Source organism: Trachypithecus francoisi, unplaced genomic scaffold (genome assembly GCF_009764315.1).
Source record: "Trachypithecus francoisi isolate TF-2019V2 unplaced genomic scaffold, Tfra_2.0 Lachesis_group3, whole genome shotgun sequence".
Taxonomy (NCBI): Eukaryota; Metazoa; Chordata; class Mammalia; order Primates; family Cercopithecidae; genus Trachypithecus; species Trachypithecus francoisi.
In genome coordinates, this window is record NW_022681468.1 from 112,128,983 (window position 1) to 112,153,708 (window position 24,726).

The 24,726-nt window shown below is 38.8% G+C and overlaps 1 protein-coding gene across 8 annotated transcripts in view; it reads left to right on the plus strand.

The window, feature by feature from the left end:
* The window catches only part of SCAPER (S-phase cyclin A associated protein in the ER), a 589,310-nt gene that overhangs the window by 146,034 nt on the left and 418,550 nt on the right, over positions 1-24,726 (plus strand). For 6 of the 8 annotated variants that reach the window (XM_033189309.1, XM_033189314.1, XM_033189316.1 and 3 more), the window contains exons 10-14: positions 549-779; positions 12,967-13,137; positions 14,434-14,509; positions 14,617-14,734; positions 14,999-15,110. In XM_033189309.1, coding sequence (XP_033045200.1) covers positions 549-779; positions 12,967-13,137; positions 14,434-14,509; positions 14,617-14,734; positions 14,999-15,110 — 708 coding nt within the window. The remainder of the gene's footprint in view (positions 1-548; positions 780-12,966; positions 13,138-14,433; positions 14,510-14,616; positions 14,735-14,998; positions 15,111-24,726) is intronic. The other 2 variants (XM_033189313.1, XM_033189315.1) reach the window with 1 other exon arrangement.

Below are 24,726 nucleotides of genomic sequence, written 5' to 3' on the forward strand. Positions count from 1 at the left end.
ACCATATGAATTTTTAACAAAGATACTTGGAGATCATGTTAGTATTATCTGAAGAGAATAATACAAATTTTTTTTGTAAAATGTCTTCCAAATATATTTTTGTAAAAATTCGTTTCAGGATTTTTTCAAAAGTGCTGAATGTCCTCATTCGATATTAGACAGTCTTTGCAAAAGACCATGTAATACTTTTGGTTGTATGAGTATAATACAGTGAATGCCTCATACTTGTGACTAGATTTCTTTTGCAAAGGATATAAAATACTCATCACAAATTGGCCTACTACAAGAAAATTACAATATAAATTGCTTAATTTCTTAGAAAACTTTCGACAGTGCCAAGTACATAGTAGGCATGCAAGTAAAATTTGCGTTTAATGGTCCGTGTCCTTTTGTTACACTTGAAACATACAAAAAAGATGAGTACATTTTCTGTCATCCAGTCAAGTACCTCTTCATAGTTAATAGGTTAAGCAAAATCATCTCTTCTTCTGGAGTGGAATAGTTGGTAGTTTAAAATTATCTCTGATTCATTCCCTACGTTTTGTTAGTTCACAGTGAGTACATTGGATGATGTGAAGAATTCTGGCAGTATTCAAGACAATTATGTTCGAACTTCTGAAATATCTGCTGTCCACATTGATACAGAGTGTGTTTCAGTTATGCTACAAGCTGGTACACCTCCTTTACAAGTAAATGAAGAAAAATTTCCAGCAGAGAAAGCAAGGATAGAAAATGAAATGGACCCTTCAGATATTTCAAATGTGAGTGCTGCTAACTTGGTAAGAACAACTTATCAGAATTCTGAGTATATTTAAGAGGCATAAACCCCAATAATAATAACTTGTATGATTTATATTTTTAAAGCATTTTTATATATGTTATTTCATTTTGACATTTTATTCTTATGGTAAATTTTTGATATAGTTAAGATTCTTGTTTTTTAGAGGAAGAAAGTGAGACTGTTGAGAGTTAAGTGACTTGTTCAAAATCATTTGGGTTCTGTGTGATTTGATGAAATGCTCTTTAGCCCAGAATTAAGAATCTAAACTAGTAACAATAAAGTCTTTCATGCTACATCTAGCATTCCAATAGATGGGAAATGGTGTCTGCTAGACTTAGTTTTAGAGACCATCCTGGCTAACACAGTGAAACCCCGTCTCTACTAAAAAAATACAAAAAACTAGCCGGGCGTGGTGGTGGGCGCCTGTAGTCCCAGCCGCTCGGGAGGCTGAGGCAGGAGAATGGCGTGAACCCGGGAGGCGGAGCTTGCAGCGAGCTGCGATCCGGCCACTGCACTCCAGCCTGGGCGACAGAGCGAGACTCCGTCTCAAAAAAAAAAAAAACAAAAAAAACCTTTCTTAACAGAGTACTTTAGACAGCCACTATCATTTGCTTGGAGTTCGTCTTTGAGATGAGATTTATTTACCATCCCTATTCCAGAATCTCTAAAAATGCATTGATTTGTGATTATTTATAGATTTATGATTTTGGATGACAACGTATTTCTACCCATCTCTTCCTTTTGCTCATTTTAGTATTAAGATACTTGACCTGGGGATAATCCAGAATAAATCATGCTAACTTTGTTTCAAAACTAACTTTCAAAAGAAATAGGCACATATAAAAAGCTGTGAAAAATTACTTAATTTTAATTTGAATTATTTTTATTTTTTATTTTTTATTTTTTTATTTATTTTTATTTTTTTATTATACTTTAAGTTCTAGGGTACATGTGCATAACGTGCAGGTTTGTTACATATGTATACTTGTGCCATGTTGGTGTGCTGCACCCATCAACTCGTCAGCACCCATCAATTCGTCATCTATATCAGGTATAACTCCCAATGCAATCCCTCCTCCCTCCCCCCTCCCCATGATAGGCCCCGATGTGTGATGTTCCCCTTCCCGAGTCCAAGTGATCTCATTGTTCAATTCCCACCTATGAGTGAGAACATGGCGATGTTTGGTTTTCTGTTCTAGTGATAGTTTGCTAAGAATGATGGTTTCCAGCTGCATCCATGTCCCTACAAAGGACGCAAACTCATCCTTTTTTATGGCTGCATAATATTCCATGGTGTATATGTGCAACATTTTCTTAATCCAGTCTGTCACAGATGGACATTTGGGTTGATTCCAAGTCTTTGCTATTGTGAATAGTGCCGCAGTGAACATATGTGTGCATGTGTCTTTATAGCAGCATGATTTATAATCCTTTGGGTATATACCCAGTAGTGGGATGGCTGGGTCATATGGTACATCTAGTTCTAGATCCTTGAGGAATCACCATACTGTTTTCCATAATGGTTGAACTAGTTTACAATCCCACCAACAGTGTAAAAGTGTTCCTATTTCTCCACATCCTCTCCAGCACCTGTTGTTTCCTGACTTTTTAATGATTGCCATTCTAACTGGTGTGAGATGGTATCTCATTGTGGTTTTGATTTGCATTTCTCTGATGGCGAGTGATGATGAGCATTTTTTCATGTGTCTGTTGGCTGTATGAATGTCTTCTTTTGAGAAATGTCTGTTCATATCCTTTGCCCACTTTTTGATGGGGTTGTTTTTTTCTTGTAAATTTGTTTGAGTTCTTTGTAGATTCTGGATATTAGCCCTTTGTCAGATGAGTAGTTGCAAAAATTTTCTCCCATTCTGTAGGTTGCCTGTTCACTCTGATGGTAGTTTCCTTTGCTGTGCAGAAGCTCTTTAGTTTAATGAGATCCCATTTGTCAATTTTGGCTTTTGCTGCCGTTGCTTTTGGTGTTTTAGACATGAAGTCCTTGCCCATGCCTATGTCCTGAATGGTACTACCTAGATTTTCTTCTAGGTTTTTATGGTATTAGGTCTAACATTTAGGTCTCTAATCCATCTTGAATTAATCTTCGTATAAGGAGTAAGGAAAGGATCCAGTTTCAGCTTTCTACTTATGGCTAGCCAATTTTCCCAGCACCATTTATTAAATAGGGAATCCTTTCCCCATTTCTTGTTTCTCTCAGGTTTGTCAAAGATCAGATGGCTGTAGATGTGTGGTATTATGTCTGAGGACTCTGTTCTGTTCCATTGGTCTATATCTCTGTTTTGGTACCAGTACCATGCTGTTTTGGTTACTGTAGCCTTGTAGTATAGTTTGAAGTCAGGTAGCGTGACGCCTCCAGCTTTGTTCTTTTGACTTAGGATTGTCTTGGCAATGCGGGCTCTTTTTTGGTTCCATATGAACTTTAAAGCAGTTTTTTCCAATTCTGTGAAGAAAGTCATTGGTAGCTTGATGGGGATGGCATTGAATCTATAAATAACCTTGGGCAGTATGGCCATTTTCACGATATTGATTCTTCCTATCCATGAGCATGGTATGTTCTTCCATTTGTTAGGGTCCTCTTTGATTTCACTGAGCAGTGGTTTGTAGTTCTCCTTGAAGAGGTCCTTTACATCCCTTGTAAGTTGGATTCCTAGGTATTTTATTCTCTTTGAAGCAATTGTGAATGGAAGTTCATTCCTGATTTGGCTCTCTGTTTGTGTGTTACTGGTGTATAAGAATGCTTGTGATTTTTGCACATTAATTTTGTATCCTGAGACTTTGCTGAAGTTGCTTATCAGCTTAAGGAGATTTTGGGCTGAGACAATGGGGTTTTCTAAATATACAATCATGTCATCTGCAAACAGGGACAATTTGACTTCTTCTTTTCCTAACTGGATACCCTTGATTTCTTTCTCTTGCCTGATTGCCCTAGCCAGAACTTCCAACACTATGTTGAATAGGAGTGGTGAGAGAGGGCATCCCTGTCTTGTGCCAGTTTTCAAAGGGAATTTTTCCAGTTTTTGCCCATTCAGTATAATATTGGCTGTGGGTTTGTCATAAATAGCTCTTATTATTTTGAGGTACGTTCCATCAATACCGAATTTATTGAGCATTTTTAGGTGAAGGGCTGTTGAATTTTGTCAAAAGCCTTTTCTGCATCTATTGAGATAATCATGTGGTTCTGGTCTTTGGTTCTGTTTGTATGCTGGATTACGTTTATTGATTTGCGAATGTTGAACCAGCCTTGCATCCCAGGGATGAAGCCCACTTGATCATGGTGGATAAGCTTTTTGATGTGCTGCTGAATCCGGTTTGCCAGTATTTTATTGAGGATTTTTGCATCGATGTTCATCAGGGATATTGGTCTAAAATTCTCTTTTTTTGTTGTGTCTCTGCCAGACTTTGGTATCAGGATGATGTTGGCCTCATAAAAAGAGTTAGGGAGGATTCCCTCTTTTTCTATTGATTGGAATAGTTTCAGAAGGAATGGTACCAGCTCCTCCTTATACCTCTGGTAGAATTCCGCTGTGAATCCATCTGGTCCTGGACTTTTTTTGGTGGGTAGGCTATTAATTATTGCCTCAATTTCAGAGCCTGCTATTGGTCTATTCAGGGATTCAACTTCTTCCTGGTTTAGTCTTGGGAGAGTGTAAGTGTCCAGGAAATTATCCATTTCTTCTAGATTTTCTAATTGATTTGCGTAGAGGTGTTTATAGTATTCTCTGATGGTAGTTTGTATTTCTGTGGGGTCGGTGGTGATATCCCCTTTATCATTTTTTATTGCGTCTATTTGATTCTTCTCTCTTTTCTTCTTTATTAGTCTTGCTAGTGGTCTGTCAATTTTGTTGATCTTTCCAAAAAGCCAACTCCTGGATTCATTGATTTTTTGGAGGGTTTTTTGTGTCTCTATCTCCTTCAGTTCTGCTCTGATCTTAGTTATTTCTTGCCTTCTGCTAGCTTTTGAATGTGTTTGCTCTTGCTTCTCTAGTTCTTTTAATTGTGATGTTAGAGTGTCAATTTTAGATCTTTCCAGCTTTCTCTTGTGGGCATTTAGCGCTATAAATTTCCCTCTACGCACTGCTTTAAATGTGTCCCAGAGATTCTGGTATGTTGTATCTTTGTTCTCATTGGTTTCAAAGAACATCTTGATTTCTGCCTTCATTTCTTTTTTTTTTTTTTTTTTTTTTTGAGATGGAGTCTCGCTCTGTCACCCAGGCTGGAGTGCAGTGGCCAGATCTCAGCTCACTGCAAGCTCCGCCTCCCGGGTTCACGCCATTCTCCTGCCTCAGCCTCCCGAGTAGCTGGGACTACAGGCGCCACCACCTCGCCCAGCTAGTTTTTTTTTTTTTTGTTTTTTTAGTAGAGACGGGGTTTCACCGTGTTAGCCAGGATGGTCTCGATCTCCTTGACCTTGTGATCCGGCCGTCTCGGCCTCCCAAAGTGCTGGGATTACAGGCTTGAGCCACCGCGCCCGGCCTCTGCCTTCATTTCGTTATGTACCCATTAGTCATTCAGGAGCAGGTTGTTCAGTTTCCATGTAGTTGAGCGGTTTTGATTGAGTTTCTTAGTCCTGAGTTCTAGTTTGACTGCACTGTGGTCTGAGAGACAGTTTGTTGTAATTTCTGTTCTTTTACATTTGCTAAGGAGTGTTTTACTTCCAATTATGTGGTCAGTTTTGGAATAAGTGCGATGTGGTGCTGAGAAGAATGTATATTCTGTTGATTTGGGGTGGAGAGTTCTATAGATGTGTATTAGGTCCGCTTGGTGCAGAGATGAGTTCAATTCCTGGATATCCTTGTTAACTTTCTGTCTCGTTGATCTGTCTAATGTTGACAGTGGAGTGTTGAAGTCTCCCATTATTATTGTATGGGAGTCTAAGTCTCTTTGTAAGTCTCTAAGGACTTGCTTTATGAATCTGGGTGCTCCTGTATTGGGTGCATATATATTTAGGATAGTTAGCTCTTCCTGTTGAATTGATCCCTTTACCATTATGTAATGGCCTTCTTGTCTCTTTTGATCTTTGATGGTTTAAAGTCTATTTTATCAAAGACTAGGATTGCAACCCCTGTTTTTTGTTCTCCATTTGCTTGGTAGATCTTCCTCCATCCCTTTATTTTGAGCCTATGTATGTCTCTGCATGTGAGATGGGTCTCCTGAATACAGCAGACTGATGGGTCTTGACTCTTTATCCAGTTTGCCAGTCTGTGTCTTTTAATTGGAGCATTTAGTCCATTTACATTTAAGGTTAATATTGTTATGTGTGAACTTGATCCTGCCATTATGATATTAACTGGTTATTTTGCTCGTTAGTTGATGCAGTTTCTTCCTAGCCTCGATGGTCTTTACATTTTGGCATGTTTTTGCAATGGCTGGTACCGGTTGTTCCTTTCCATGTTTGGGGCTTCCTTCAGGGTCTCTTGTAAGGCAGGCCTGGTGGCGACAAAATCGCTAAGCATTTGCTTATCTGTAAAGGATTTTCTTTCTCCTTCACTGACGAAACTTAGTTTGGCTGGATATGAAATTCTGGGTTGAAAATTCTTTTCTTTAAGAACGTTGAATATTGGCCCCCACTCTCTTCTGGCTTGTAGAGTTTCTGCCGAGAGGTCTGCTGTTAGTCTGATGGGCTTCCCTTTGTGGGTAACCCGACCTTTCTCTCTGGCTGCCCTTAAGATTTTTTCCTTCATTTCAACTTTGGTGAATCTGGCAATTATGTGTCTTGGAGTTGCTCTTCTCGAGGAGTATCCTTGTGGTGTTCTCTGTATTTCCTGAATTTGAATGTTGGCCTGCCCTACTAGGTTGGGGAAGTTCTCCTGGATGATATCCTGAAGAGTGTTTTCCAACTTGGTTCCATTTTCCCCCTCACATTCAGGCACCCCAATCAGACGTAGATTTGGTCTTTTTACATAATCCCATACTTCTTGCAGGCTTTGTTCATTCCTTTTTCTTCTTCTTTTTTCTTTTGTTTCTCTTCTCGCTTCATTTCATTCATTTGATCCTCAATCGCTGATGCTCTTTCCTCCTGTTGATCGAGTCGGTTACTGAAGCTTGTGCATTTGTCACGTATTTCTCGTGTCATGGTTTTCATCTCTGTCATTTCATTTATGACCTTCTCTGCATTAATTAGTCTAGCTATCAATTCTTCCACTCTTTTTTCAAGATTTTTAGTTTCTTTGCACTGGGTACGTAATTCCTCCTTTAGCTCTGAGAAGTTTGATGGACTGAAGCCTTCTTCTCTCATCTCGTCAAAGTCATTCTCTGACCGGCTTTGATCCGTTGCTGGCAATGGGCTGCGCTCCTTTGCAGGGGGATATGCACTCTTATTTTTTGAATTTCCAGCTTTTCTGCCCTGCTTTTTCCCCATCTTTGTGGTTTTATCTGTCTCTGGTCTTTGATGATGGTGACGTACTGATGGGGTTTTGGTATAAGTGTCCTTCCTGTTTGATAGTTTTCCTTCTGACAGTCAGGACCCTCAGCTGTACGTCTGTTGGAGATTGCTTGAGGTCCACTCCAGACCCTGTTTGCCTGCGTATCAGCAGCAGAGGTTGCAGAAGATAGAATATTGCTGAACAGCGAGTGTACCTGTCTGATTCTTACTTTGGAAGCTTCCTCTCAGGGGTGTACTCCACCTTGTGAGGTGTGGGGTGTCAGACTGCCCCTAGTGGGGGATGTCTCCCAGTTAGGCTACTCAGGGGTCAGGGACCCACTTGAGCAGGCAGTCTGTCCGTTTTCAGATCTCAACCTCCGTGTTGGGAGATCCACTGCTCTCTTCAAAGCTGTCAGACAGAGTCGTTTGCGTCTGCACAGGCCTCTGCTGCTTTTTTTTGTTGTTGTTGTTTAGCTGTGCCCTGTCCCCAGAGGTGGAGTCTACAGAGACAGGCAGGTTTCCTTGAGCTGCTGTGAGCTCCACCCAGTTCGAGCTTCCCAGCAGCTTTGTTTACCTACTTACGCCTCAGCAATGGCGGGTGGCCCTCCCCCAGCCTCGCTGCTGCCTTGCGGTTAGATCGCAGAGTGCTGTGCTAGCAATGAGGGAGGCTCCGTGGCCGTGGGACCCTCCTGGCCAGGTGTGGGTATAATCTCCTGGTGTGCCCGTTTCCTTAAAGCGTAGTATTGGGTTGGGAATTACCCGATTTTCCAGGTGTTGTGTGTCTCAGTTCCCCTGGCTAGGAAAAGGGATTCCCTTCCCCCTTGCACTTCCCAGGTGAGGCGATGCCTCGCCCTGCTTCAGCTCTCGCTGGTCGGGCTGCAGCAGCTGACCAGCACCGATTGTCCGGCTCTCCCCAGTGAAATGACCCCAGTACCTCAGTTGAAAATGTAGAAATCACCGGTCTTCTGTGTCACTCGTGCTGGGAGTTGGGAGACTGGAGCTGTTCCTATTCTTAATTTTTATTTTTTAAAGGCTGCTATGCACTATAATTTCTTCTAAAATTTGATGCCTTATACTGAAAGATCTTAACAACACATGGTATTAGGTAAAATTATGCATTTCATAGGCATAATAGCAATAGAGATGAAACTTGATATGGGTTGCCTAAGGGTAAAAAGGAAAATAAAGGTTATAGTAATTTAAAAAACAAATATTTAGATTCTTTTAATAAGGTAGAACAATTGATTTTCATCTTGTGTCTTTTAGTAATGAATATTCTAAATGTTGAACATATTTATGGTCAAATAAGTAGTGAGTTTATTGTATGGGGTGGAAGTTGGTTATTTGTTTTAGTAGTTGTATATCAAATTGTATATTTTGCAGTTTGATTCTGTGAGAATCAAATTTTAAAAGAGGAAGTCTATCCCATACTTAAATAAGCATGAAAGAATTAAAAATTCTTACCTCATTGTTTTTATTTTCATCACATATATAAACTTGCAGAGTCATAAAACCTTTTGGTTATTTTGAGGATCAAACTTGCATACTTAAAAGAAAATAAGTTCTGCTTTAATGTGAATATTAGTGTATTCTTAGAGGTCTTAAGAATGCTTTTTGTTTTGTTTTGACAAACCAAAGGTGATAAGGTGTAAGCACCTTAATGTTCAGTTTGCAGTGGAGAGTTACAGAGAATTCCTGTAGTGATGAGACAACTGTTCTTTATTTTCTTTCTTTCTTTTTTTAAAATTATACTGTAAGTTGTAGGGTACATGTGCACAACGTACAGGTTTGTTACATAGGTTTACATGTGCCATGTTTGTTTGCTGCACCCATCAACTCGTCATTTACATTAGGTATTTTTCCTAATGCTATTCCTCCCCTAGCCCCCCACCCCCTGACTAGCCCCAGCATGTGATATTCCTCGCTCTGTGTCCATGTGTTCTCATTGTTCAACTCCCACCTATGAGTGAGAACATGTGGTGTTTGGTTTTCTGTCCTTGTGATAGTTTGCTTAGAATGATGGTTTCCAGCTTTATCTGTGTCCCTACAAAGGACATGAACTCATCTTTTTTTATGGCGCCGTAGTATTCAGTGGTATATATGTGCCACATTCTGTTAATCCAGTCTATCATCGATGGACATTTTGGTTGGTTCCAAGTCTTTGCTATTGTGAATAGTGCCACAATAAACAGACGTGTGCATATGTCTTTATAGTAGCATGATTTATAATCCTTTGGGTATATGCCCAGTAATGGGATTGCTGGGTCAAATGGTATTTCTAGTTCTAGATCCTTAAGGAATCACCACACTGTCTACAATGCTTGAACTAATTTACACTCCCACCAACAGTGTGAAAGCATTCTCCACATCCTCTCCAGCATCTTTTGTTTCCTGAGTTTTTAATGATTGCCATTCTAAGTGGTGTGATAGATGGTATCTCATTGTGGTTTTAATTTGCATTTCTCTGATGGCCAGTGATGATGAGCATTTTTTCATGTGTCTGTTGGCTGCATAAATGTCTTCTTTTGAGAAATGTCTGTTCATATTCTTTGCCCACTTTTTGATGGGGTTCTCTTCTCTTCTCTTCTCTTCTCTTCTCCTCTCGTCTCGTCTCGTCTCGTCTCGTCTCTTCTCTTCTCTTCTCTTCTTCTTTCTTTTCTTTCTTTCTTTCCTCTCTCTCTCTCTGTCTCTCTCTCCCTGTTTCTCCCTCTCTCTCCTTTTCTCTCTTCTTTTCTTTTCTTTTCTTTTCTTTTCTTTTCCCTCCCCTCCCCTCCCCTCCCCTCTACCTCCCCTTCCCCCTTCCCCCTTCCCCCTTCCCCTCCCCTCTCCCTCCCTCCCCTCCCCTTCCCCCTCCCCTCCCCCTCCTCTCCCCTCCCCCCTCCCCCTCTCCCCTCCCCCTCCCCTCCCCCTCCCCTCCCTTCCCTTCCCCTCTCCCCTCCCCTCTCCCCCCCCCCTCCCCCTCCCCTCCCCTCCCCCCCTCCCCTTTCCCCTCCCGACCCCCCCCCCTCCCCCCCCCACTCCCCCTCCCCCTCCCCATCCCCCCCCCCCCCCTTCCCCTCCCCCTTCCCCTCCCCTCCCCCTCCTCCCCTTCCCCTCCCCCTTCCCCTCCCCCCTTGGTTCCCCGCCCGTCCCCCTCCCCTCCCCCTCCCCCATCCCCTCCCCCTTCCCCCCCCCTTTCCCCCCCGTCCCTGCCCTCCCCTCCTCCCCTTTCCCCTCCCCCCCCCTCCCCTCCTTTTTCCCTCCCCTCCCCCCTTCCCCTTTCCCCTTCCCCTCCCCCCCCTTCCTCCCCCCTTCCCCCCTCCCCTTTCCCCTTTGTTCCCCTCTCCCTTCCCCTCCCCCCTCACCTCCCCTTCCTTCCCTTTTCCTTTTCTTTTCTTTCTTGATGGAGTCTCGCTCTGTCGCCCAGGTTGGAGTGTAGTGGCGCAGGTTTGGCTCACTGTAAGCTCCATCTCCTGGGTTCACACTATTCTACTGCCTCAGCCTCCCCAGTAACTGGGACTACAGGCACCCGCCACCATGCTTGGCTAATTTTTTATATTTTTTAGTAGAGACGGGTTTTCACCGTGTCAACCAGGATGGTCTTGATCTCCTGACCTCGTGATCCGCCTGCCTTGGCCTCTCGAAGTGCTGGGATTATAGGCATGAGCCACCACACCCGGCCGGGTTGTTTGTTTGCTTTTTCTTGTAAATATGTTTAAGTTCTTTATAGATTCTGAATATTAACCCTTTGTCAGATGGGTAGATTGCAAAAATTTTCTCCATTCTGTAGGTTGCCTGTTCATTGTGATGATAGTTTTATATAAATTGAGTTGTGTAAGCTTTGCTTGGTATCTTTCACTCAACATACTTATTTTGAGATTTATCCATGTAGCTGTGTATTAATACTTCATTCTGTTAATTGACTTTGCTAGTATTCTGTTATATGCATGTAACACAATGTTTGTTCATTCACTTGCCCAGAGACATTTGAATTACATCTTTTTTTAAATGAATAAAGATGCCACGAACATTTTTGTATACATCTTTGTGTGAACATATGTTTTTATTTCTTTTGAGAAAATACTTAGATCAATTTTGTTGATAGTATTGTTCAGGTCTTCTATATCCTTACTAGTTTTTTCTTTACTTTTTCTGTCAGTTGAGAGAGGGGTACTGAAATCACTGACTCTAACTGTGGATCTATTTCTTTTGTAACAACTTTATTGAGATAATAATTTACATATAATACAATCCATCTGTTTCAAGTTTACTGTTGTTTTTTAGTATATTCACAGAGTTGTACAACCATCACCATAATCAGCTTTAGAACTCTTTCATCACTCTGAAAAGGAAACCCAGTGCCCATTAGCAGTTACTCCCTTTCACTCCACCCACACATGCCATAGACAACCACTACACTGCTTTCTCCATATATAATTTTGCCTATTTTAGACATTTCATAGAAATGAAATGCAGTATGTGGTTATTTGTGACTGGCTTCTTAGCATGTTTTAGAGGTTCATTCATATCTTAGTTTTTCTCAGTACTTTGTTCCTTTTTGTAATCAAATAGTATAGTCCACTGAATGAATATACCATATTTTATTTATTTATCAGTTGATGGACATTTAGGTTGTTTCCACTGTGCTATTATGAATAGCAGTGCTTTAAGTATTTGCATAAAAGTTTTTGTGTGGGCACATTTTTTATTTCTCCTGGATATATATGTAGGAGTGGAATTGTTGGGTTTTATGAACTCTATGTTTAACCGTTTGAGCAACTGTCAGACTGCTTTCCAAATTGGTTACATCATTTTACATTCTCATTAGATTTTTTTTTTGCATTTCAACCTTATATATTTTGAAGTTCTGTTATGTCTATAAACATGTAGTATTGTTTTGTTGTCTTGATGAATTGACCCTTTTATTATTATAAAATGGTCTTCTTTATTCCTCGTGATATTTTTTGCTCTGAAATCTGTGTCTGATATTAATATTTCAGCTCTCTTTTAGTTAGCATAGATCTTTCATTTGTAATCTTTTTTTTTCTTCTAGGAAACATATAGTTCAGTCTTATTTTTTATCTAATTTGATAATCTCTGCCTATTACATGTTACATTTACATGTAATATAATTATTGATATAGTTTGTTTAAATCCACCATTTTACTATTTGTTTTCTCTTTGACTTGTGTTCTTCCTTCCATTTTTAATTTTTTAATAATTTTATCACCTTTGATGGCTTATTAACCACACGTTTGTTTTGTTATTTCAGTGTTTGATTTAGGGTTTCTAGTATACATCTTTAGCTTCTCATGAGGATTTATTAATTAATGAATTTTGTATGTTTTTATTATTTATAATGCATTTTTTAAAGTTAGGTGTATATATGTTCAGAAAGCATCATCACCAGTATAGCATATATTCTTTCCATGTTCCCATTATAGTATACTATTTTGATTTTACATTTAATGAGTGTATTCAATCTATAATTGTTTTGAATTTTGGCACTTAAATGAAATTCGCACTTTGTCATTAATAATACCTGTTAAATAAATAATTTCACAGTTTCTCATACATAACTGTCTGGTAAATAAGGCAAGTCATTGATTATTGTTCCATTTTATGGAATACCAAGTAGGTTCTTGGTTTCTGGAAGCTTCTAAGGCACACAGCTAGTAAGTGGATGAGCCTATAAGGAACCCCACCTTTTATGGTTCTAGATCAGTACAATTTTATGTATACTGTTGAGTCCATGTTATAACATAAAAAATGATTACTTTTCAGTCAAGTGATGATTTTTCTTTTTGTTTATGTGTTTTTAACTTTATAGTCCATGGCAGAAGTCCTTGCTAAAAAAGAAGAGCTAGCAGATCGTCTAGAAAAGGCCAATGAAGAAGCCATTGCTAGTGCTATTGCTGAAGAAGAACAGTTAACTAGAGAAATTGAAGCTGAAGAAAACAATGATATTAACATTGAAACTGACAACGACAGTGATTTTTCTGTGAGCATTTAGACTTTTTAACATAACTATTCAAAATTTATATTTAGAAACAAATTATCTGGGCCAGAAAGACTTGGAGTCCATCTAGTCCTATTTAAGATTAGTTACTTAAAAATCATGTTCAGTAATCATAACTATCATTCTCAGGATGATTTAGACTTATACAATAAACAATAGCAAATCTTTTGTTAGCACTTTACCGTTACTAAGTATTTTAATATATGATACAGTTGACAAATTAGAAGTTGTTATTGTTATTTTACCAGTCAAGAAATTGAGTCTAGGCCAGTCGTGGTGCTGTATGCCTGTAATCTCAGCACTTTGGGAGGTCAAGGCAGTAGGATTGCTTGAGGACAGGAGTTAGAGACCAGCCTGGGCAACATAGCAAAACCCCGCTCTATTAAAAACGGTTAAAAAATTGAGTCTGACATAAAGTAAGAGCTCAACATTACTCTGATTTTAATTTATAGAGAGTGAAGACAAAGCTAAGGTATTTTACTTTTGTATTCTATTAGCAAAAAGTAGGCTGGGCATGGTGGCTCACACCTGTAATCCCAGCACTTTGGGAGGCCGAGTCGGGTGGATCACAAGGTCAGGAGTTTGTGACCAGCCTGGCCAATATGATGAAACCCCGCCTCTATTAAAAATACAAAAATTAGCCGGGTGTGGTGGTGTGCTCCTGAAGTCCCAGCTACTCGGGAGGCTGAGGCAGGAGAATAGTTTGAACCCGGGAGGTGGAGGTTGCAGTGAGCTGAGATCATGTCACTGCACTCCAGCCTGGACCACAGAGTGAGACTAAATCTCAAAAATGAGTGAATGAATGAATGAATGAATGAATAAATAAATAAATAAATAAGCAAATGATACACTACCTTCCTCTACTAAGTGCTTAGGATATATATGTTAATGATGGGAATTTGTTAAAGAATAAAATAACTTTAAATGTTTTACATATTGGTTTATTAAATTTTAATGCCAAACAATCTTCAGTTCTTCAGTATTTGCTCTGTATATGTTAGCATTTATGTAGTAATAGAATAAGGCCAGTATATTTCTTAAATTTACTTCATTTGTCTCTGCTGTTAATTGCTGCTAGGCTCTTAAAATGAATAGGCTGTGGTATTTTAACTCGGTAATTATTATGATTGTACTGGTAGGTACCGTTTTCCTGGTTTTCAACTGTTAGTTAAATGGAATATATTAACAATAGGTAGGAAATTTTCACATGTGGTTCATTTTCTAAAGTTGTAATTGTGTTCAAAGATTTGATTTTCAGCTTCCCTTATTACATTTTAGGCCAGCATGGGCAGTGGGAGTGTATCTTTCTGTGGTATGTCCATGGACTGGAACGATGTCCTTGCAGACTATGAAGGTATTGTGTATATGCATATTGGCTGTGTAGTACAGTGTTCAAAAGTTTGTTCTCAAATGTTTTATAGACCTATGTGGTTACACAATTATAGTATTTTTTTTAAACAGCTCGTGAGTCTTGGCGCCAAAATACATCTTGGGGGGACATTGTAGAAGAAGAACCTGCTAGACCTCCAGGGCATGGAATTCACATGCATGAAAAACTTTCTTCACCCTCTCGTAAAAGGTCTGGCATTTGAAAATTAATTTGAAGTGGTTCACAGGAAGAAAACTAGCCACTCTTGATTGTTAAATAAAAATGCTACATGGCATTTTTGGGCACATTACTTCAGGACAGTTTCAGATCCATTGAAAAGTAACAAAGCTTTCCTGAAGTGTTGGGCCAAAATTAGTTTTGTATACTTTAAGAACTACGAAGTCTAAAGAACACTTTTTCTGGCCTTATCATGTAAACATTTCATGTCTCTTGTCCATTTGTTTGTATTAATAGAACAATTGCAGAATCTAAGAAGAAACATGAAGAAAAACAAATGAAAGCACAGCAGCTAAGGGAAAAGTTACGGGAAGAGAAAACATTAAAGCTTCAGAAATTGTTAGAAAGGGTGAGTTTTTATTTTTTAGGAAATTATGATAGTCTGAAGTTGGTGGGCTTATTTTCAACTCTACTCCTGGTCTGAGAGAAGCTAAAATAACAATAAAATAATTATATTTGCTAGGAAACAAAGGCATTTTAATCTATTGAATCCAAGAAGGTTAACTATAAACAAATCATCATTTTCAAATTATCTAGTAAATTGATATTTTGCAGGGTTAGCATGGATTATTAAAGCTCTACTTGTCTTTTGCCATTTTCATTGGAGGGTTTCCTTGGGGAGGTTTGTCTAAAGAGTATAATGACCTGGTAGACAATTTGGATCCTAAGACTATCAGTTTGTAGTGTGTTTGCCCGTGGCCAGCCCTGGTCCTTGCTCTTAGCTCTGGTTTTTACTTCTGTTTATATATCTGCAGCCAACCCCTTCAGCTGGAGGAATGCAAGCTACCGCCCTGTCCCACAGTTGTTGTCAATCCATGTCCATATGCAGCGGGCCAAATAGCCATGCACACACATGGCCACAGCTGGCCATGGCCCCCATTGCCACATGTATGCCTGCAACCAAACTCCACCTGCCTTGGCTCCCACCTATCCGGGGGTGCTCACTTCTTAACACAAAGGTGCTGCTGGCAGCCACTGCCTACACCCTGTAGCTTTTGGAGCTGAGGACTGCCCTGTTACTGATATTGCTAACTGTAGCTCCCTGAGCTGCCACGCCAATGCATACATATAAACCAGGAGTTGTTGTACTTGCCTGCACTTTGGCACTCTGTGTGCCACTAGGCTTAGTGCAATAAGATACTCCTGCATTCCCCCCAAGGCAGTGCTCCCATCTGAATAATTGACTATCCTTTCTGAAGCCAGTCCATAAAGACTGGAGAATGTGACTGCTTCTTTAAGTGCACAGACAGCAATGCAAGGATACAAGGAACATGAAAAATCAGGAAAACTTGACACCACCAAGAGAATACAATAAATATCCAGGAAGCAATCCAAACAAATGAAGATCCATTTCAAAATATTCAAAATAACTGTTGAAGGTCAGTGAACTGTAAGAGAACACAGATAAATAATGTAACAAAATCGGGAAAACAACATAAAAACAAAATGAGAACATCAAGAAAGTGAAGCCATGAGAAAGAACCAAACAAATTCTAGAGGTGAAGAATACGCTGAAGAAACTAGAAAGTGCAGTAGAGAGCTTCAGCAGCAGATTAGTGAAGCATAAGAAAGAATCAAGAAAACTTGAAAACAGGTCATTTGGAATTACCCAGTAAGAGTAGAGAAAGAATGAAAAAAATGAAGAAAGTCTCTGGAATTTATGGGACACTATCATTGAATGAATATATGCATTATAGGGATTGAAGAGAAGCAGGCAGAAAGCTTTTTTTTTTTTAAAGAAATAACCCAAAACTTCCTAAATATGGAGAGCAAAAGAAATATCCAGACTCAAGCTCATAGAACCCCACAACAGTTAAAGAAATCTACATCAAGACTTAGTATAATTGTCAAAACTCAAAGACAAAATTTTGAAAGCTGCCTGAGAAAGGCAACTCATCTCATACAAGGGAAGCCTGCCCCCACCCCCCCCCCCCGGAAATGATCAGTGAATTTCTCAACATGAATATTCCAGGCTAGGAGATAATGGGATGGTATATTCAAAGAACTGGGGGGGAAAAAAAAACCCGATCAGCCACGATTACTATACCCTGGAAAGCTATCCTTAAAAATGAAAGGAGATAAAGTCTTTCCCAGACACATGAAAATTGAGGGAGTTTGTCATCACTAGGCTTGCCTGAGAAGAAATGCTATTGGAGTTCTTAAAATGGAATAGAAAAATGATAAACACCAATGTAAAAGCATGTGAAAGAAAGTATGTAAAGCTCAGGGGTAAATGTACAGTCAAATATAGAATAACATACTGTTAAGGGTGGTACAGAAATAACTGCAACCCCAATATAAAACTTTAAAGAAGGCTGGGTGTGGTGACTCACACTCGTAATCCCAGTGCTTTGGGAGGCTGAGGTAGGAAGATCACATGAGGCCAGGTGTCTCACACCAGCCTGGACAATGTAGCAAGACCTCATCTCTACAAAAAGAAGGAAGAACAAAAAAATTATCAGTTTTGGTGGTAGGCACCTGTGGTCCCAGCTACCTGTGAGGCTGAGGCAGAAGGATCGCTTGAACCTGGGAGTTTGAGGCTGCAGTGAGCTAGGATTGCCCCAGGATGCACTGCAGCCTGGGAAACAGAGCAGCATCCTGTTACTAAGGTAGGGTAGGGGAGAGGACTTAAAAGACAAAAAGGTATTAAAAATAAGTATAATGACAGAAAATTGATATTGGATTTACAGTATGAAAAGTAGTAAACTCTGACTTCAAAAACACATAGTGTATGGGTAGGTAAAAGTGTAAAGTTTTGTAGGCCATTGAATTTAAGTTGTTACCAATTAAAGTAGACAATTGTAACCACAAAGGCAAACCTATTGTAAATACACAAATGCTAAAGAGAAATCAAACCAAACCATTAGAAAAAAAAAACCCACAATCAAATAACAAATGAAGACAGCAATAGAGTAAGGAACAAAAGCCTGCAAAACAAGCAGAAAATAAGTAGCAAAATGGCAGTAATAAATCTGTACTTATTGTTAATAATTACTTCAAGTATAAATGGATTAAACTCCCCAATCAAAGGGCATAGAGTGACTCAATGAATTAAAAAAAAAAAATACCCAACCGTATGCTGCCTTGAACAGACTTGGCTGAACACGAAGGAATATCTTATTCCATGTAAATTATAACCAAAAGAGAGCAGAAGTGGCTAAACTTAGACAAAATAGACTTTAGGACAAGAACTGTCCCTAGAGAGGAAGAAGGCCATTAAATAATGATGAAAGAGTCAGTTTAACAGGAGGATACAACAATTTAAATATATTTGCACCCAGCAACCTATCACCTAAATATATAAAACAAATGCAAATCTGAAGGGAGAAAATGGTAGCAATAAAATAATAGTAGGAGACTTCAGTGTTCCACTCTCAATAATGGATGGAACATTCAGGTAGAAAATCAATAATGAAACACCTGACTTACAACACTGTACACTAAATGTGCCTACGAAATATATACAGGATTTTCTACCCCCAAATCAGCAGAATACTCATTCTTCTCAAGTGCACATGAAACATTCTTCAGAATAGATCATGTGTTAGGTCACAACACTAGTATTTAGAAATTTAAGAAGATGGAAATCATACCAATATCTTTTAGACCATGGTGGAATGAATCTAAAAATCAATAACAGAAAATGGGAAAATTAGCAAAAATGTAAAAACTAAACATACAATTGAACAACTATTTGGTAAAAGAGGAAATAAAGGGGAATTTAAATAATACCTTGAAGCAAATGAAAACAAATATAACTCACTAAAATTTGTGAGATGTAGCAAAACGAGATTCTGAGGGAAGATTATAGTAATACATGCCTAAATTAGAAGAGAAGAAAGATCTCGCTTAACCTAGTTTTCTAACTCACGGAACTAGGAAAAGAAGAAACAAACTAACCCAAAGTTACTATATGGAAAGAAATAATGATTAGAGTACAAAAAAATTAAATGCAAAAGAGAAAAACAATGGGGAAAAAATCAACAAAACAGGCTTGGTTTTTTGTGGAAAGATAAAAAAAATCAAACTCTTAGCTAGTCTAAGGAAAAACGACTCAAATAAATTAGAAACGAAAGTAGAGTCATTACAATGGATAACAGAGAAACAAAAAGGATCATAAAGAACTATTATCAATAATTTATGGCACCAGATTGGATAACCTTAGAAGAAGTGGATAAATTCCTAGAAATATACAACCCAACATCACTGAATCAAGAAGAAATAAAGAGCCTAAACAGACCAATAACAAATACAGAGATTGAATTACTCAATCAAAAAACCAACAAAAAGAGCCTAGGGCCAGATGACTTCACTAATGAATTCTATGAAACATTTAAAGGAGAAGTAGTACCAGCCTTTCTTGAACTTTTCTGAAAAATAAAAGAAGAGGGAACACTTTTGTGAAATAAGAAATATTATATTGGTCTCTGCCCCTGGTTCCTGACTTAGAGCTACTAAAACTCTGGTAGATAGAAGCACTAGGATAATATTGTTTTTCCAATATGTGATCTTTGACCCTGGTTCCCAACAGATAATTTCTATGATCTTTGTAATTTCTTGAGTGATAAGAGCATCTGAAACAGAGTTCCTAAATGTCTTGGGCTTTGCTGAGTGATAGGAGCATCTTTTGTTGTAATGAGGCTACTCTTGGTAGTGTCCTGGATAGCCTCAGAGTTGGTGCTGGCTACCAGAACTTGGACCTCCAGGTTCGGTTGATTGCCAAAGCCAGTGATTTAATAAATCATGCCTCTGTAATGAAGTTTCCATGAAAAATCCCAAGAACAGAGTTTGGGGAGTTTCTGGGTTGTTAAACATGTGGAGGTACCTGAAAAGTGGCACACCTGGAGAGGGCATGTAAGTTTCGTGTCCCTTCTTCACACTTTGCCCTAGGCATCTTTTCCATCTGGCTGTTTATCTACATCCTTTAAAAGTTCCTTTGTAATAAATTGGCAATAGTAAGTAAAGTGTTTCCTTGAGTTCTATGGGCCACTCTAGCAAATGAAACAAACTCGAGGAGACAGTTGTGAGAATCCCAAATTTATAGCTGGTTTGTCAGAAGTATGGGTCAGAACTTGGGACTTGTGATTTGCATCTGAAGTTGTGGGGGCAGTCTTGTGGGACTGAGCCTTTATCTGTGGGACCAGTAGATAATGTCAGAATTGGATTGAATTATATGACAGCTAGGTGGCGTCAGGGAAGTGGTCAGTGTGAGAAAAACCCCATAAAAATCTGGGTGAAGAGAATTGTTATTGTGTTGTATGTGAGAGCAGGAAAAACAATTTAGTTTTTCGTATCTCTTACAACGCCCAAACTTGTGTTATGAGACCTTCATCACTCTGATTCCAAATCTAGACAGAAACACAAGAAAGGGGAGAACTACAGGCCAGTATTCCAGATAAACATAGATGCAGAAATCCTCTTTAAAATACCAGCAAACCAAATTCAGGAATACATTAACAATCATACCATGATTGAGTGGGATTTATCTCTGGAATGTAAATATGGTGAAATATACTAAAATCTATAAATGCAGTATACTGTATTAATACAGTGAAAGACAAAAAACACTAATATCTGAATAGATGCAGGATAGACACTTGACAAAGTTCAATATAATTTCATGAAAAAAACTCTCAACATAATAGGTATAGAAGGAACTTTTCTCAACACAATATAGGCCAGTGCTGTTGTTTTAATGTTTATCCCCTCCAAAACACATATGGAAGTTTAATTGCTATTATAACCATATTAAGAGGTGGGTTCTTTAGGAGGAGATTAGGTTATATTGGCTCTGCTCTTATGAATGGATTAATACCATTATTGTGGAAGTGGGTCCTTATTGCAGGAGTGGGTGCCTTATTAAAGGTTGGATTCAGCTCCCCATAGTACCCTGCCACCCTTTGCCCCCTCTTGCCCTGTTGCTTTCCTCCAGGGTTGATTTAGTAAGAAGAACCTCATCAGATGCCACCACTTTGTTGTTGGACTTCCAGTCTCCAGAACTATTATATGATAAATACATTTATTTTCTTAATAAATTACCTAGTTTCTGATATTCTGTTACAGCAGCACAGAACAGACTAAGACAGCCCATATATGAACAACCCACAGTTAACATCATAATTGGGAAAAACTGAAAGCTTTTTCTCTAAGATTTGGTAAAAGGCAAGTATCCCCACTTTTACCATTTCTCTCCAACATAGTACTGGAAATACTGGGAAAAGCAGTCAGGCAAGAAGAAGAAATGAATGCATTATATGGGAAGAGAAAGAAGTAAAATTATCTATTTGTAGATAACATCATAAATATGGAAAACCTTAAAGATTCAACAGAAAACTTGGAGAAATAATATATGAATTCAGTAATGTTTAGAGATAGAAAATCAACATGCTTAGGAATCAGTGGGGTTTTCATACACTATGAACTATATGAGAGAGAAATTAAGGATACAGTTTTCCTTATATTAGCAACAAAAAGAATAAAATACTTAGGAATTAAGCAGGGAGTTGAATCACTTATGTAGTGAAAATTATAAGTTTATGAAAAAAAATTTAAAGCAGCAAGTAAACAGACATCCGAGTTCATGGATTAGAAAATTAATATTATTGGCCGGGCGCGGTGGCTCAAGCCTGTAATCCCAGCACTTTGGGAGGCCGAGACGGGCGGATCACGAGGTCAGGAGATCGAGACCATCCTGGCGAACACAGTGAAACCCCGTCTCTACTAAAAATACAAAAAACTAGCCGGGCGAGGTGGCGGGCGCCTGTAGTCCCAGCTACTCGGGAGGCTGAGGCAGGAGAATGGCGTAAACCCGGGAGGCGGAGCTTGCAGTGAGCTGAGATCCGGCCACTGCACTCCAGCCTGGGCAACAGAGCAAGACTCCATCTCAACAAAAAAAAAAAAAGAAAGAAAATTAATATTATTATAATGTCCATACAGCCTTAAGTGATCTACAGTTTCAGTGCAATCTCTATCAGAACCCCAACCATTTGTTTTTAGAGAAATAGAGAAACAGTCCTAAAATTCATGTGAAGCTCCAAAAGACCCCAAAGATCGAAAGTAATCTTGAGCAAGAAGAGCAAAGGCTATAGTCATAATACTTTCTAACTTCAAATTTTGTTATAAAGGTATAGTAATCAAACAATTTGGCACTAGCATACAAACATACACACAGACCAGTGAAACTTAATAGAAAACCCAGAAATAAACCTATGCAATTATGGGCAACTAGTCTTTGACAAGGATGCTGAGAACCTACAATGGGGTAAGCATAATCTTTTCAACAAAGGATATTGGGAATACTGGGTATCCACATGTAAAGAATGAAATTGGACGCTTATCTTACACCATACACAAAAATCAACTCAATGGATTAAAGGCTTAAACATAAGATCTGAAACCATACAACTTTTAGAAGAAAACTTTCGGAAAAACCTTGACGTTGATCTTGGTGATAATTGTTTGAATATGACAGAAAAACACAGGCAACAAAAGCAAAATTAGACATGTGGAATTAAATTAAAAACCTGTACAGCAAATGAAAACATTATCAAAATGAAAAGACAGCTATGGAATGAGAAAAATATTTGTAAAAAATATATCAGATAAGACATTAATATCCAAAATATTTGAAGTACTCACACAACTCAGTGGCAAGGAAACAGCCTGACTCAAAAATGGGCAAAGGACTTAAAGAGACACTTCTCAAAAGGAGAAATCCAAAAGGCTAACAGGTACATGGAAAGGTCCTCGGCATGTATAATGATCAGGGAAGTGGAAATCAGACTTGAGTGAAGTATCACCTGACACTTGTTAGGATGGCTATTCTCAAAATGACAGGAGGCACGTATTGGGGAGGATGTGGAGAAAATGGAATCCTTGTATGCTGTTGGTAGGAATGTAAATTTGTATAACCATTATAGTAAGCAATATGGAATTTCCTCAAAAAATTAAAATAGAGCCTATCATATGATCAGCAATTCTTCTTTTGGGTATATATACAGAGGAATTGAAATCTGGATCAAGAAGAGATATCTGTGCACCCATGTTCACTGTAACATTATTCATAATAGCCAAGATACGGAAACAACCTGAGTGTCTGCTGATGAATGAAAAAAATATGATACATATTTGTGTGTGTGTGTGTGTGTGTTCATATATTTATATGTGTATATATGTATAAAAAACTATTATCTAGCCTTAAAAAGAATGAAATTTTGACACTTGTGACAACGTGGATGGAGGTAGAGATATTAAGCTAAGTGAAAAGAGACACAGAAATGCTGCATGATCTCACTTCTATGTGGAATATGAAAAAGTCACATTCATAGAAGCAGAGAGGGGAGATGGAGTGGTATTGGTCAAAGGGTACAAAAGTTTGACTTATGCAAGATTAATAATTTCTGATGATGTAATGTACAGCATCATGACTGTAGTTAACAAAAAACAAAATACCTGAAAACATAGGAAACTGAGTTTATTCTTGGAATTCAAAGATATTTCTTCATTAGAAAATCTATGAATGTAATGGGATGTAAACTGATTAGAAGAGGAAAACCATGATTTTCAACATCAGGGAAAGATGATCAAGTTTGGATAAGCACTAATTATATTTACAGAAGAGAGTCTGTGTATTTAGAGCAGAATAACTATTGATCAGTGTGGTAAGTGGAAATAACATGGGCTCTGGAGAGAGCCAACTAAGTTTAAATCCTGATTTTATCAGATAATAAGCTATGATTCCCTGAGCAAGTTACTTAACATTATTGTATTTCAGTTTCTTTTTCTGAAAAATGACAATTGTAATTATTAACCTGTTGTGATGCTTAAATGAGGCAAGTATGTAAAACAGTAACATAGTGCTAGGATGGATGTTGCTTAATATACAGTCACTCTTATAACTGAGTACTGTGTTATCTATGCTGTATGACAAATAACGGAAAAACTTAGCTTAAAACAGCAAACATTTATCAGGTCACTATTTCTGTGAAAAAGGCAACCAGGAATTGCATAGTGATTCTTTTATTGTTTTATTTAGAGCCAGGGACTTGCTCTGTCACCCAGGATGGAATGCGGTGATGCAGCATAGCTCACTGCAGCCTAGAACTTCTGGGCTGAAGCCATCCTCCTGCCTCAACCTCCTGAGTAACCAAGATTACAATCACATGCCATCATGCCTGGTTAAATTTTTAATTTTTTTGTAGAGACAAGGTCTTGCCATGTTGCCCAGACTGGTCTTGAACTCCTGGCATCAAGCAATCCTTCTACCTTGGCCTTCTAAAGCACTGGAATTCCAAGCGTGAGCCATCATACCTGGCCATCATTCTTGCTCTGGGTCTCTGATGATTTTTTTTTTTTTTTTTGAGATGGAGTCTGGCTCTGTCGCCTAGGCTGGAGTGCCATGACACAATCTTGGCTCACTGCAACCTCCACCTCCCGAGTTCAAGTGATTCTCCTGTCTCAGTCTCTTGAGGATCTGGGGTTACAGGCATGCGCCACCACACCTGGCTAATTTTTTATATTTTTATAGAGATGAAATTTCACCATGTTGGCCAGACTGGTCTCGAAATCCTGACCTGAAGTGATCTGCCTCCCAAGTACTGGGATAGCAGGCATGAGCCACTGCTTCCAGCCTGATCAGTTTTTAGTCAAGCTATCAGTCAGGTCATAGTCATCTGGGTCTGGAGGATCCACTTCCATACTCATTTGTGCGGTTATTTGCTGGCTTTTGTTCCCCTTTGGCTGTGGGCCAGAAACCTTTATACCTTTCTACAGCCCAAGTGTCTTCATGACATGGCCAGTGGTTTCTCCATAGAAAATCAGAGAGAGAGAGTCGGGGAGAGAAAGGAAAAAGTACCTAAGAGAGTTGATAAAAGGAAGTTGTGCTGAGTTTTATAGCATCGCTTTTGCTGTATTCTTTTGGTCACAGTCCTGATACAATATGGGAGGAGATTACATAAGGATCTTAA